General features: G+C 44.8%; 1 protein-coding gene across 7 annotated transcripts in view; it reads right to left on the bottom strand.

Moving 5' to 3' along the window:
* Nucleotides 1-1,501: 1,501 nt before the first annotated feature.
* Nucleotides 1,502-14,569, bottom strand: part of CHGB (chromogranin B) — a 61,412-nt gene continuing 48,344 nt past the window's right edge. For 4 of the 7 annotated variants that reach the window (XM_027694921.1, XM_027694922.1, XM_027694923.1 and 1 more), the window contains 4 exons: nt 7,331-7,374; nt 5,983-6,076; nt 2,882-4,650; nt 1,502-1,907 (listed from right to left, as the gene is read on the bottom strand). In XM_027694921.1, the coding sequence (XP_027550722.1) occupies nt 1,824-1,907; nt 2,882-4,650; nt 5,983-6,076; nt 7,331-7,374 (1,991 nt within the window). In that variant the 3' untranslated portion in view covers nt 1,502-1,823. Of the gene's footprint in view, nt 1,908-2,881; nt 4,651-5,982; nt 6,077-7,330; nt 7,375-11,249; nt 11,349-11,727; nt 11,819-12,502; nt 12,632-14,569 lie in introns of those variants that run through there. The other 3 variants (XM_027694927.1, XM_027694928.1, XM_027694926.1) reach the window with 3 other exon arrangements.

Raw genomic sequence — 14,569 nt, 5'->3', positions numbered from 1 at the left:
TTTATCTTCTTTTTCTTACTTTTCCCTCTTGTTGGAAATAAAAAGGTCTAGCATAGGCTTCAGGAGAACACCTTTGCTGTCTGCACCTCATTGCACCCCTGGCCAGAAGGACTTACTTACCAGGTTCTGGACTGACTGGACAGACCCTGGAGCTTTGAGATCAAGTAATCAGACTTCATAAAGCTGTAAAATTCTGTATTTTGGGACACCATTAGCTCAAAACAGGGATTATATTCTGTGTAAAGAAGCAGTTAAGCATCTCTCTTAGGAGAACAGGTGCAGGGTGTTTCAGGTTTTATCTACTGCTGGGTTCTGCAAACTCTCCAGTGTTGTTTTTCTCCTTTTATGGAAAGTTTCTTCTCTTTCCTTCTCCTACTTCTGTGAAAAACCCATCAGGGGAGAGGATGCAGGTTTCACCATCTCCTCTGTTCCACCTGCCCCGTGCATCTGAAAAATGTGCTTTGCCCCTCTCACCCTTCCATACAGTGCCAAGTGTGGCAGATCACACGAGAGAAAAGAAATGTGATGTGTGGTTCTTAGGAAGCTTTTTTTTAAAGTCTGTATTTCTCAACTTCTGTGAAGAACCAGTAGCGAAACGCTGGATGTGTGTCCACACGTACATACTGAAGGGAAACTGGGACTTTGAAAGCAGCCAACACCCAGTATGTGATGAAATCCTGAGATAACATAGCTTAGAGCAATGGACAGGACCCTGGAAGCTTGGGAAAGGATGAAATCCATGTAAGCCAGGAGACTAATAATGAAAAACTATCTTCTGCTTCATTTCTCTTACCTGTAAAGCAGGTACAGGTACTTCTCTGCCACTTCTGTTGGGCTGGCAGGTAACAGGTGTCATATCTATGGTGCTACAAAGGTGTGAAAACTTACACAGTAAAAGGTAAACTACCAGCATGTTTTAAATCCTACGTATCATATACACTGTGGCAATAAAAACAATAGCACGAGAAAAAAATATTTGTATAATTAAAAGATCAGTTTGAGAAATAAACAATATTGGAACACCTGAAAAGTTAGTTTAGATCAAAGCCAAACAGGCTGCATTTCACCAGCATTAACACAAACACGGCCTTGATCCTGAATCCTGTTTCCCAGTTTCCAAATGAGCCATAATGTTTGTACCAAGGAAAAACAATAAGGAAAAGGAAATAAATCATCAGTGATATTTCAAAATGACAGAACGTATTCTGTGGGTAATTGAAGTTGAAGAGCATGTCTTGAGGTACCATTGTTCCTATTTCAGTTGAAACACGTGAATATGAGACACCAGCACAGCAGGAGGGCTGTAAAAACCACATTTGGATAAGTGGTTAAATTGAACTCCAGATATTTGGAGTAATTGAAACTAATTATGGGATCATTTATTTTACTGCTTTGTAGTGTCCTAAGATCACCAAAAGGCTCCTTCCACACCCCTCTCACTCATGTAAGTGATACAGATAATCCTGAAATAACCCAATCAGTCAAGTAAGCAAGGAGACAGTTTGGTCCAAGATCAATGGTTTTTATTATTGCAAACTCAGACAAATATATTTCTGAAGAACACTAACACAATTATTTTCAAAAGCCTATTAAAAATACCTGCCCACATGAAAGGTTATGATACTAAAATTCATGCCATTCAGATCTCAGTAGCATAGCAGCAAATTAAAGACATTTTCAGCTGTATAAATCACTACACTATAGTGGACAGTAAATAGTATTTCCTGGGTTTAGGGCAAACAACAATCCAGTGGCAGTGAATTTACCACAGAACACAGGTACAGCAAGTACAGCTACACCAATCTCTGAAACCCCAAACACCTTCAGCCTCTCCTGAGGCTGTTCAACTTCTCTGCTATACTCTGCAGCTCCAAATCCATGGCGGCCAGGTTTTCCAGTTCTTTTTCCTGTGAAAACATAAAGAGCATTTTACTCATCAAATAACGTTGGCAAATATTTTGTTCCATGAAAACAACAGAAAAGGCCATTTCTAAGGCAGATAATCTCCTGCTACTTAATGGTCCCTGAGCAGACTGCTGGGGTAAGAGGTGTTAACAGCATATACTTTGTGCAATTTCCTGCTTTTATCTGAATTAGGGCTGGGGAAAGTATCAAAATACTCATTCTGAGAGCTGGCTCTAATTACAGCCTAATCATTTTAGATTTAAAGCATCATTATCTAGGGGTGATGTCCTGCTCTCTCACAGCTGTGGTCCCTTCTGCTCAGGTGAAGGTCCTTTAGGAAGCCACAGCCTGACAATCGCAGTGGTTCAGGCTTTTGGCACACAGCAAGCACAGTGTGCAGCAAGAGGAACATCTCCACGATAACAGAGAGTAGGAGAAGCTTTATGCTGCCAATTCTTGTTTATTATGACTTGCTAACACCATTCAACGTCTGTATAAATCAGCATTAAGCCTCCACTGCTGCCAGTGACTGGGAAGTCTATAGACAGCTGATTTCATTCTAAACATCCAAGTTACTTGCCAACTATATGCTTTAAATAACCCGACCGACCAAGTGGTGTTTGTGAGTTACCTCTCTGCTCCTGCTGCCACTGGCATCTTTGTTTTATTAGTCTGTAACACCCTACAGGGAGAGGTAGGGTCCAGGGGGGAAGAAAATCTCCTTTCCCTTCCTGTCTTGCAGCAGACAGAAGCTAATGTCTTTATTTTGTAAACTGTGCCCTGGGGTAGTTCACCCAATTCACAGTTCCACCGTTCAAAGACAGCAGGTTTTTAGATCACTGAACATCTGACTCTCAACGTGACTTAATCTCGTTTGTGTTTTTCCATGCACAGTTTACCAGCTGCCTTGGGAATGGATTCGGAAATGTGCATTTGAAGTTTTCCCAGCTTTTCAGATAAACACCTGCACACATACCTCCTCTTCTGTCAGAGGCCTCTGGCTTAGATTTCTTCTGTCGTTCCCAGTTATGTGACGTTTTTTCAGGTCTTCTCCAGAACTGTACAACTCTGGGAATTCAGCTGATTTCTTCCTGTAATTCAGAAGCTGTGCAAGTTGATCCATCTTCTTGTATTGCCTTTCCACATCATTTCTGTTAATTTTGCCGGGATTCCTCTTCTCAGTGCGTTTGTGCTTCAGAGCACTCAGGATTTGCTTTTCCTCCCACCAGTCATCATCATCATAGTCAGGGAAAAGACTCTTCTCATTCAGGGCAGGCCTACTTTCCTCTTTGCCCTCCAAAAGCTGTTCTCCTGTGCTGTCCCTCTTCTCAAAGTGCCGGCTTTTCCACCACAGCAGTGGGTAGAAAGGGCTGTAGGATGCTGTGGTTCTCTTCTCATTCTCTGCAGGGAGACGGCTTCTGTACTCCTCCCTCTCTGCATATCTTTCCTCCTCTTCCTTTTCCACCTGATCACTGCTGTGATGCTTCTTTTCTACCTCCTCCTCCTCCTCCTCACTGTAGCTGGGGTAGTGCTGCTGCTCCCCCCCGTCCTCGGTGCTGTGGTACCTCCTGGCCTGCCCTTGGTGTTCCCAAGCAGATGCTTTCTGTGACCCTTCCTCTTCATTATTCCAGAGTTGGTATCTTCCTCCAGCATGATGCTGCTTCTCCTTGCTGCCACCGCTGAGGTAACTGTCTGGCTCTTCCTCATTTTCATCTGCAAGATACCTTCCCTCAGAACGGTGCCTCCTGTCCTCACGTGATCCATCGTGATGTCTCCTCTCCTTGTGCCATTTCTCATTACTTTCTTCACTGTGGTGATACCTCTTGTTTTCTTCTTCACTGCTCTCCTCACTGCTCTCTTCACTGCTCTCTTCCCTTTGCTGCCACCTGCCTCTGTACTTCTCACTTCCCTGGATTGAAAGCCTCTTCTCCTTCGCCTCCTCAGACCCGCGCCCGCCATGATAACCACTCTTCTCCTCACGCTGCTCTTCACGCTGTTTCTGATGGTGGTTCCGTTGGTTCCAGAGATGGGTCTCCTCTGTGTCTGATTCCTCAGCTACTTCCCCTTTCCCACCACCATGACCCCTCTTGTCTTCATAGGAGTCACCTGCCCTGTGCTTCCCATGGTATCGTTTGGGTTTGTAGGGTTGCTTTTCCTCCTCTGTTTCTTCACTCTCATCAGATTCTTCACGCTCTTGCTGATGGGAGAAATCACGTTCCTTAGACTCATGGTGGTACTTTTCACTTCTTTCTTCCTCTCCCTCTTCACCTTCATGAATTTGTTTGTAAGAGCTCTGCATTCCCTCCTCCGAGTGCCAGCGGCCCACGGGGCGCTGATCATTCCCATCACGGAAATCTGTGCTCGTGCCTCCAGAGTGAGACTTCTTGTTGAGAACAGCACGTTCCACATCTTCATCACAACACCTGCTCTCTTTGCTTCCTTCTTCACTCTGGTAATTCTTCTCCTCCTCTCTTCCAGTTTCCTGATAGTGGGTTTTTTCTTCTGTGTAAAGACTCTCATCCTGAGCAGGCGTGTGGTGTCCAGCCTCCTCTTCCGTGCTTTTGCCTTCCTCGTGAGCAAGTTTCTTCTCATCACTTTCTTTCATGTAGTTTTTAGATTCCTCTTCTGCCTGACTTTGTTCTTGCTCCATGCTCCCAGTATGATGATTTTCAATCTCTGCTGGGTCTTTGGAATGCCTCACTTCGAGTTGTTTGCTTTCACTTCTCTCTCTGTCATTTCTACCACCTATAACACCAAGAGCAGCACAATGGAGTAATCCAACTCTCCACTGAAGTGTTATTTCAGTGCAAATAGACAACTGGCTTCACAAAGTAGCAAGAAGATTTGGACAGAATTGATTTTCTTAATTCTGCTTTTAAAATTAGTAATTTGCTAATATTTTGTATGCTTACCTGGAAGAGGATGAACTAACTTTCATTTAATTAGGCATCTTAGAAGTTCCCCATGAATTTCCAGAATAATTTTTCCTCTTTGGCTTTTTTCTTTGTTTGCCATCATGTTTTTAAGTATTGAATTAAAAATCAGTTGGCTCTGGAGTTGTGTTCAGTTGTTTGAGTGTCAGGCCTTATCCATTCACAAAAAAGACAACCACCTGTTTCAAGCTACTTGAAAATATTAGGGGGCTTTAGCAAATTTTAAAATTTTTAAGTTGACTGAAAAAAAAATTAAAGAAATCTGTTGCTTTGCAATAGTTATGTTTAATCAAATCACATTCCTTCCACTATTTCTGAACTGTTAAATGAAAGTCTGACTTTGACTGTATGTGTAACAACGTACTTCTATGAAGATATTTCTGCTTCACTGGAGTCTGAGTAACATCAGAAATAGATCACAAATCCTCAAAGTTTTCAGACAATAGCTGCACAGATTTAGAAATAGCTCACTATTTATGAGAAGTTTCTCATCATCTGCTACTCTTGGATCTGCCTAAGGACAAAAATATGGTGCTTACCCTCTCTCTCCAGTAACTGGTTTTTTATTTTCCAAAACATGACAAATATACAGGGTGGGAGATTTTTTCCTGAAATTACAATGTCACAAACTAAGCTTGATGGCATTCAGCATTTCCTAGGAATCTGAGGCCGAGTTAGATAAAAATACATGTTTTACCAAAGTGTAAACCCTGCCCTCTTCTGATGACTGTGTGAGGGCCAGGCATTATTCCCTGTTTAAACAAGGAGGAGACAGTGTTCATGGACTCAGTTGCCTTGTTGATTTAAATGCTGATTTGATGTGAAGACAGTTCCTACCCTCTGGAATACATCCAGCACGTGGTCCAAACATGGTCACATTTTTTGACTTCTCAGGCTACCTAAAGAGTCTGTCAAATTCTCTCAGACTCTCCGGGTAGTTTAAGTAGAGAGCCACAAGTGTTAGCCAAGAATCCCTGACAATTACCAGGTCAGGCTGTTTGTTCTTTGAGTGAGACAGACTAAAGAGAAGGCAATCAGAATTTTGATACCAAAATTTGGAGGTTGAAATAACAGTTCACCAGCTCCGATGCAAGACAGAAACCATCTAAATTCCTTTGACAAGTTTAGGTAATGTTGTACTTACTCTTCTTCAGGATTTCCTTGCATTCAGGATTAATTGGTGGTGCATTTGGCTTAGAGAGAGCATTGGACAGAACTTCCACTATGCACTGGGTTACCTAGAAGAGACAAAATAGGAGAAGAAATTCTCATGGCAAAAATGGAAATCTTACTACTGATCCAGTTGGTAGAGAAGCTAGTTTAGGATTAGTTCAGGCTATTGTTAATGAGTTTTGAGTAATCCCCAGCTCTAACACAAGTTCTTGTGCCTTTGGCCATCAACTGCTTTGCTCCTCCCAGTATCAGTAAGAAGAGAACAGTCACAAGCTCTTTTCATCTCCTCTTTTGATTGCACAGGTAAAGGCTCCTTTTGTACCTTTTTACATATTAAATACCCTACTCAGTACAAAGGAGAGTCAAACAACACGAGGTAACAGCACCCTACCAAAAAAACCAAACACAACACGCATGCAAAGGACGAGAATCATCCTGTAGGATCTGTCCAAATGAGGATGCTGCAAAGGTGCAAAGGTAGTTTGGGTTGCCAATAAAACAAACCCACTTTGGTGTCCTCTGTAAGTGACATGCTCCACATCTTTTCATGTGTGTGTGCTGTAAGCCCTGCCTGGTTTTTAGCGCTTAACATTCAACTGGATAGTCCTCTGGAAGCAGAGGAAGTTGATTTAGGAAAGTCACACAACCTCCTCTAATTCTAAGTGCTACCAACGTAGCTCCTCTGTGTAAAATGATTTTCAAGTGTTGAAGTTGTTGGTTGTGAGCAAACACTGGGGGTACGAGAGCCTCAGGTCGACAATCTGGGTGGCTGACTGGGGAGAGACAATAAAACGTTTATGGAGTTTATCTTTTAACTATTTTTAGTTATTACCACGTGTTTACTAATCTAAATGATCACATTAACAACCAGTGCAGAGGGTCTGAGGTGATGGCATTTATTTAATCACACAGGTTAAGAATCTCTTTCTAAAGCAGGAGACGGGAGGACTACATTAGAAAGTCTGTTGCATAGTTGGTAACTGTAGATATTTCATCTTCCCTCAAAGCTGCCGTCTCACTTTACACAGTACAATATCATGTACTGTCAAATATTTCAGTTCATTTTTCAGGAAGCTGCACAATGCACAGTTCCAGAAGCACCACACTGACACAAGCACAGCTTCTCTTTCCATCAAGTGCATTGAAGTGCACACAGGTATCTTCTGACAGCTAAAGGGACTCTAAGTTCCACATCAGCAATGATCTGTTAGGATTTTACCCGTAGGAAAAAAAGCATTACCCTGAGAGTTTAGAGACAGAACATGGAGAACACGTCACTGATAATTTTCTGAAGTTTGCTTTGACACACAGCCACTCACCATTTCTTCAGTACGGTCTTTTTCTACTGGAACTGTGCTGACACCTGGAAGAAAAACAAATTATTACAGACTCATTAATACTGGCAACAAGCACGAGTGACAGGAGTTCTTAGTCAAATCGGTCTGATGAGACGGCTTGAGTTTTGGGTTGGCTGGTCAGTAAACCAGGCACATTCCACATTAAATCTTTCCTTTTTCGGATGGAAAAGCAATGTAAGATTGCAGCATAGCACAAGAGAAGAGGCATGTTAACATTTCTAGCACTAAAAGAATATGCACTAAAAGAATATACACCACCAAAAAAATCCCACCCCCCAAAAAAGCCCCAAAAAACCATCACCACCAAAAAACCAACCAACAAAAAACTAAAAAAAAAAGGAAACAAAAACCACACAAAACAAAGAAACAAAACCCAAAATGAAACAAAAAACCCAAACCCAAACCCAACCAACAAAAAAACCCCAAATAAAACAAAAAAAACCAAAACAAAACAAAAAACCAAACCCCACCCCAAACAGGAAACAAGCAAGGCCTGTTTGCACCCCAAGAACCTTTTGGTTTCTGCAAGGGGCTCTAGATGCAACCCCCCTGCCAATAGGAGACCATTCTTCAAGACTTTAAAGCAGCTTGGATAGGAAGCTGGAGGGAAGGAGAGAGCCAAAAGGCACAGGAAAATTTCCATTATCACTTCAAGAAATAAGCAAAAAAACCCAAATCCCAGCGGAAAACTACTCCGGAAGGAAGCAGTACAACACGTCTCTTTGTCCTGAGGGACAAGTAGGGTAACTAACACCTCCTTGTGCCACTTCTGTTGTACCTGGTCCAAGGTATTTGCTTTTGTAAAGAAGCTACTGCAAAAAAACCCTCAATTCTGGTTTATTTTGCCATCACTGCTGCAGTACATCTCCAGCTGGCTATTGAGCTTGGATGTATAATTAACTGTGTCAATTCTCATCCACCTTGAGATTTCCAGAAGTGAAGTTAGGCACACCTGCCAGCAACACAAGAGTATGTAGAAGCAAGCCCTATTCTACCATGGCTTCACAGACTTCCCACACAGCATAGAATCAGAGTACACAAACACACAGCTTGGGGTGCAGTTCTGAAGTTCTTACACAAGTCAGGATAGTCTTAAATATGACTATTGCTCTCTCTGCCATACTGCTTGGTTGGGACAGTGAGAGATCTGTAGCATAGGAACACAAAGCACATTATGTAGACAAAGGAGGTCAGTTCACCTTCCAGCATCAGGAGACCTAGCACTGCCCCAAGGAAGCTTCCTGCAAAGCACACAGGAGCATGTAGCCTTGCACTGTTTAAAGCAATAAAACCTTTATTTTCTGTGTTTGCAGAGGAAGCAGACATCCCCTTGAGCACTGACTCAGTGCGTAATAGCTGAACATAACACAGTATTAACTCTCTTGATATTTCTACTGCCCTCTATTTCTGCTCCCCCAAACACACATGTAGGAATGTGCTTCTCCAGCCCCCATCTCTTCTCTGCGTACACAACTGAGATCAGAGAAGGGAACCCACACAAGGATAGCACAGAAGGGATTCCCCTAAAATAGCACTCTATCATTTCCCCAGAATGCCAGGTGGTGTGTGGGGGAGATCATGCTCAGAGCCAACCCTCTCCCACACCTTTTGTGTTCAGTGCTGACTGAGTCGGGCTTTAGGCTCCTTTACTGACCCAGTATGCAAATAACTATCACACAGCACAGCACTGACGCTGCTGCAGTCCAACCTGCCTGCAGGATCCAATCTAACCTGCCTGCAGGACCCATCCGAGCACGGAGGATAAGGATGCACATGCACGTGGGGGCAGGAGACTGGTAGCAAAGTCCCTTCTACTAAAAAGAAGTGTTATCCACTAAAAGGATGCTCTCTTGATCCCACAGGTGTTGGAGATGCTGCTCTAATGGCATGAGCTGCTCACAGTCACCACTTGGCATGAAAGCAGAGGGGATGACCTGCTTCACTGCCTCTTCTTGGAGAGGCCCCTCTGGTCCTCCAGCCCATGAGAAATCAGGCCATGCACAAGGGCAAACATCTTGATCTTTGTCCTTTTAGTCACAGCACCTCTCCTGTGAGTTACACCCAGGTGATGTGACAAAGCACAGAACAGACCAACTTCTGAACATCTTTTGCTACTACAGATGCCAACTTCAGGCTACCTCTCGAGCCATCAGTGGCGCAGGAATATAATGTCAGGTTGTGTTCACTGCCTTTGCCAGGTCATCCAAAAGCTCAGGTCTCAGCAAGTGCCTGGATAACAGTAAAAGCCGACACACACAAAGAGGAAGCATCAAGCTCTCATAACAATGTCAGAAGAAGCAAATGGTATTGGGCATATGTCATATTAACCTGCCTGGAGAAATAAGATGAGCATCCAATCCATTGCACAGCCTGAAATAATACATTGAGGCAGCTGCTCTGCCAGAGCTGAGATAGGAAGTCAGGGAGGAGCCAGCATGCCCCACTTTACACCGGTGCTGGCAGTGCCAGCCCGTGCCAGCTGGCAAGAGCTCCCTTGGGGCCACCTGCTAGGTGAAGATGGCTGGCCAGTGTGTCTGCCTTCCTCTCCACATGTGCTCCCCCTGACACCAACAACAGAGTCAGGCAGCAGGGCACCCACCCACTGGGCTTGCAAGGACCCAGCAGATGGTACAACTGCAGGGCTTCACAGGAGAAACAAAGTCAGAACACATGCCAACAGGGAAACCTTTCCCCTGTCCATGCAGGAAAAAACAGACCAGAGACCTACAAAGTAAAGCAAAGCCCTGGGTCTGCTTTACCCTCCTGAACCAAGTCTGCCCAGGCAGTTGCAATCAGATTATCTGATTTTTGCCTCAGTGCTGAGAGTTGTTGAATATCATGAAAAATGATGAAAAACGCAGGACAAATCCACACGGCTTTTGCTTGCATCTCCAAGACTGAGACAGATCTTTGGATGGGTTTATGATGAAATCCCCACATGGCTTTCTTTCATTAATGCTGATGACTCAGTGCAGTGTCATTCCTCACCAAAACGTCAGCAATGTCTTCCTAGGAAGGATAACTAAACTTTGGCATATAGATTTGCAGGAGCACTAGAAAGTTCTTGAAGTTAATGTTTCACTGATTTGACATACGAAAGCAAGACAGTCACAAAGCATATAAAGAAGTACCTGATCTGTTTGATGGCATAAACAGGAAAAAATATTAGATAATAAATGCCCATAGATCTGTGGAATAAGTCTGGTGAGATCCTCTGTGTTGGGGTCTCTTCGCCCATCTTCCACCCTCCCTTTTTGATTTCAATAAAGGCACGTGAAGGTAGTCAACTTCCTTACAGTCTCTGCACAAGTCCCAGAAGCGTTTCCATGTGGAGACTTCTGATAGACCTAAAGCCAAATTACTCAACCCAGAATGACACTGACTCTTTCAAGCAATGATGTAGTAGGTACTATAAAGCCAAGCCATCATCTCATTCTATCGTGTTTAATGTTCATTTCACGGTGGGATTTCAATATTTAATGCTGCATGCCACAAAAAATATTTTTAAAAATCCTGTTAGTTAAAGCTGCAGCGCTGATACTTTACCATCGGTATCAAGCACTGCCTGGCAAAAAAAGCTAGCGGTACCCTTGTAATAAAATGACACCGAGAAGTCTTTGTGGAAAGATGCTGTACTGGGATAAAAATAAAGGAAGAGCAGCCGATCCCTCGCGCAGCTCCATCCCACCGCGCCCTCCCCCGCACCCCGGGGGTGCCGCAGGGCGGGCCGGGCGCGATGCCCCGCACCCGCGGGCGGCGTCACCCCTCCGGGAACCCCTTCAGGAGGGCACCCGTCCATCCCCACCCCGCGCCCGGCGGGGCTGTTCCCTCGCTTCCCGCTCCATCCATCGGGAGGTGCCGCGCCCGCGGTCCCGCTCACCTGCCAGGGCGGCGGCGCCCAGGAGGGCGAGCAGCGCCGGCGGCCCCATCTCGGCTCGGCTCCGCTCGGCTCGGCGCTGCTTAAAAGGGGGACTGGGGGCGGAGGGGACGGGCGGGGGGCCCCGCCGGGAGCTGCGTCACCGCGAGCCCCCGGGGGCGGTGCCGCCGCCGCCCCCACCGCCCTGCGCTCCCCCCGCAGCGCCGCCGCCGCCCCCTCCCCTCCATCCCGGCCCCTCTGCACAGGGTAAGTTCTCCACAGGCTGGCAAAGCCGAGCGCGTTTTCCCTTCTTCGGCGACTACCGCATCCGTTCTTCCTGCCCTCCGCCTAGGTACTTGCGAGACCCCTTCGCATCCCCCCGCCCCGCCATTCCTCGGAAAAGGGGAAAAGCGGGGCTTCCCGGCCTCTTTCTCCAGCTAAGAGGATGTGGTATTGTCCTTAGGTCTTTCCCACCGTCAGAGGATGCTGAACCTGTACCTACAGGGAGAAGGTGCGGTAACCCACCACTCTTAAACAGCTTTCACAAGGAATCACCGCTGCGTTTCCACATCCATTTCTGATCAAAGCCTCTTCAGGCGCTGCAGCAGCTTTTTCTTCCTGGAAGGTTTTCGTCCCTTCCCCTCAAATCGTTGCCCCCTTCTCACAGCCTCCCCCTACCCCCGCACAGAGCAAACCCAGAACCAGAGAGCGACTACAAAGTGATCCTGGTACTTGTGTCATCTGGTGAGTGAATGACATGTAGTGTTCCTCAAGAGTTTTACCGTGGAAATCACTGCTCTTAGCATCCATCTCTGCAGGCAAATCTCTTATTTACTGTGATGATGCTCTGGGGAGCCAGAGGAAACCTACAGACATCAAATTTTATATCATTTTCTTTAATAGCCCCCACTGTCCCAATTAGTCCTTATGACAGCTATGACGAGCTCTCCATAGAGCAAGTCCAAATGCTCCGCCCAATTCGCTTCAGAAGCAGGCAAAGCTCTGAATCTATTTTGGTTTTCTTTTCATTAACCCTCGGAGGGCCATCTCCAAATTACGTGTGTTTTTCAGTTTTCTTCTTTGTTTGTCCTCAGAGCTAAGCAGATGGCTCTCTGATTGCCAGTGTTCACGGAGGACAATGGATCTATACATCAAACTGGCAGTTATTTCTATTATTGTTCTGTGTATTATTTTATTAACAATGCCAGGCTGCTATAACCATATAGCCTTTAAACATATAAAACAGGACACAAGAACAATAGCCCAGTTAAACTCACATGAGGCTTCACTGGTGCACAAAGGAAGCAGGAACTTCAGCTCCATTTGAAGCCTGTTTCAGAAGACAGCCTTTAACACCAGGAGGCGAAACCAGACACCTTGTTCATCTTGCATTTGGATTACAATTTCTGCAAAATAACAGAATCCAGTTGCATGGCCACCGTGGAAAGAAAATCATCTGCAACATCTTCTCTCAGTCTTCTTTCAGCCTCCCCCTCCTGCATTCTGTTCCCATACTGCCCATGCAAGCCCCAATCTCCCCAGAGAAGCAGATGCTTCTTTGGAAATCACCACCCTTGGCCTTGGGAAATCAAGAGTCTGATTCAAAAGACGATGAGAAATTTCACTGGCTCCAAGGTCCCCATGTCCTCCTCTGTCTGTGTGGGGATTCAGCCTGTCCTCAACCTTCTCAGCTGCTCATAAGAAAGAATTTTAAGTGAAACATTTGCCTTTCAAGCCTTCTCTGCTTCTCCAGGCATATAAATAGCACTCTCTGGTTATCCTTGTGTAACTGCTCTACTCCAGCGCTTGCCTGGCTACACTTATCTTAAACATGACAGACAAAAGGGGCAAGTGATACAAAGATGCTGAATAAAAATAGCCAGCTATTTTAGTTTCTATGAAGAACTCACACTAAGTACCTGTATTGCACAAGTCCTGTTGATAGTCACTACAACCAACACTACAGAATTCTTCTTGCTGCAGAACAGAGAGGTGAGATTAGGCAGTCCCACATCCCTGCCTCACACGACTTCTAATCCATCCCCTGCACCACAGCAGGAATCACTGGGGCTTCACAGCTGTTTTCTCTGTGATGGTTGGTTTGTATTTGACTTGCAGGATTTCTCTGAAATGCTCCCTCATCTCAGCATTGTGTGGGCTGATCCTGAAGGACCAAGAAGTCCTGTATTTGCCATTGGCAAATGAAGATGTCAAAACACTGCTGGGGAATGTTCTGCCACCAGTTACATCAGGGTCTACACAGGAGCACATGTTCATGCCATCAGATTTGATCAGAAATGAAGTTACAAAGATTTGCAAGTTTTGCAGGAGGTCTGTTACAGGTCCAGGGACAGAACTGGATAGAGTATATATCTAACTCCATCTTCTGGGTAGGATTTCAAAACACAATCCAGCAGACTTTTTGCCAGCACTGGAACACCAGAGCATCCAAGCATCTTGCCCACAGTTAATTCAGTCAGACTCTATATTCAAAACAATGTTGCTTCACACAGACTCTTGCAGCCAGGTATGAGCTGGGATGAGTTTCCCCTCAGAGTAGGAGCAAGACATGACTGCACTAAATCAGGATTACTGCAGGCACTGGCGTATTTCACTTGATCGGTTGTCAGTGGCACCCCAAACCTCCCTTCTCAGATGTGTCAGTACTTCAGCTGCAGTGATATACATGCCTCATAATGTTGTGACAATCTATTGCTCTACGAAATAAACAGTATTTATCCTGCTGGATTCTCTAAAATACAAATGCTTTAAAAAAAATACACATTTGGCTCATTCTAGAAGCTAGAACTTCAAAGGATGACAAGCAAATTTCTGTGTCTGAACTCCTTCTACATCGAGAGGAGACTGCTTGGGGAATATGAGGATTGCTCTTCTAATTAGATGTGCTGGTGGGATTACCTTCATTCTTGGGTGGCAATTAGTTTTCATGGAATTAAAATACTGCAGCCTATCTCATGAACAAACTCAGCTCTTTCATTCAGAAGGTGCTAAGGGGATAGATCTGGAGAAAAACAATTGAATTGGAAAAGCCAGCACCTAAGGGACACCATCTATTCAGTAAGAGCAACAAAAATCCTTTCAGAGGTCTTATCATATGCAATGCTAGTTGCAACACAACAGATAATGGATCTGCACAGATACTCAGGCTTTCCTGCTTCTATACATCACCTTACACATATATCTACCTGCCAGCTGTTACAGTGGATTCAAGATGGTGCAACACAGAGTTGAACTATACCCCAGGAACTGAGTTATCATCTTAGTAGCTCTACAGTGAGGTGCCTCTCAGTTCACATGGTGAAAAACTTCAGAGGAATTAAAAT

The sequence above is a fragment of the Neopelma chrysocephalum genome, unplaced genomic scaffold, assembly GCF_003984885.1.
Source record: "Neopelma chrysocephalum unplaced genomic scaffold, ASM398488v2 Primary Assembly neopelma1_99, whole genome shotgun sequence".
Classification (NCBI taxonomy): domain Eukaryota; kingdom Metazoa; phylum Chordata; class Aves; order Passeriformes; family Pipridae; genus Neopelma; species Neopelma chrysocephalum.
Note: the sequence above shows the minus strand (reverse complement) of the source record. Positions and strands in the feature narration are given on the sequence as shown.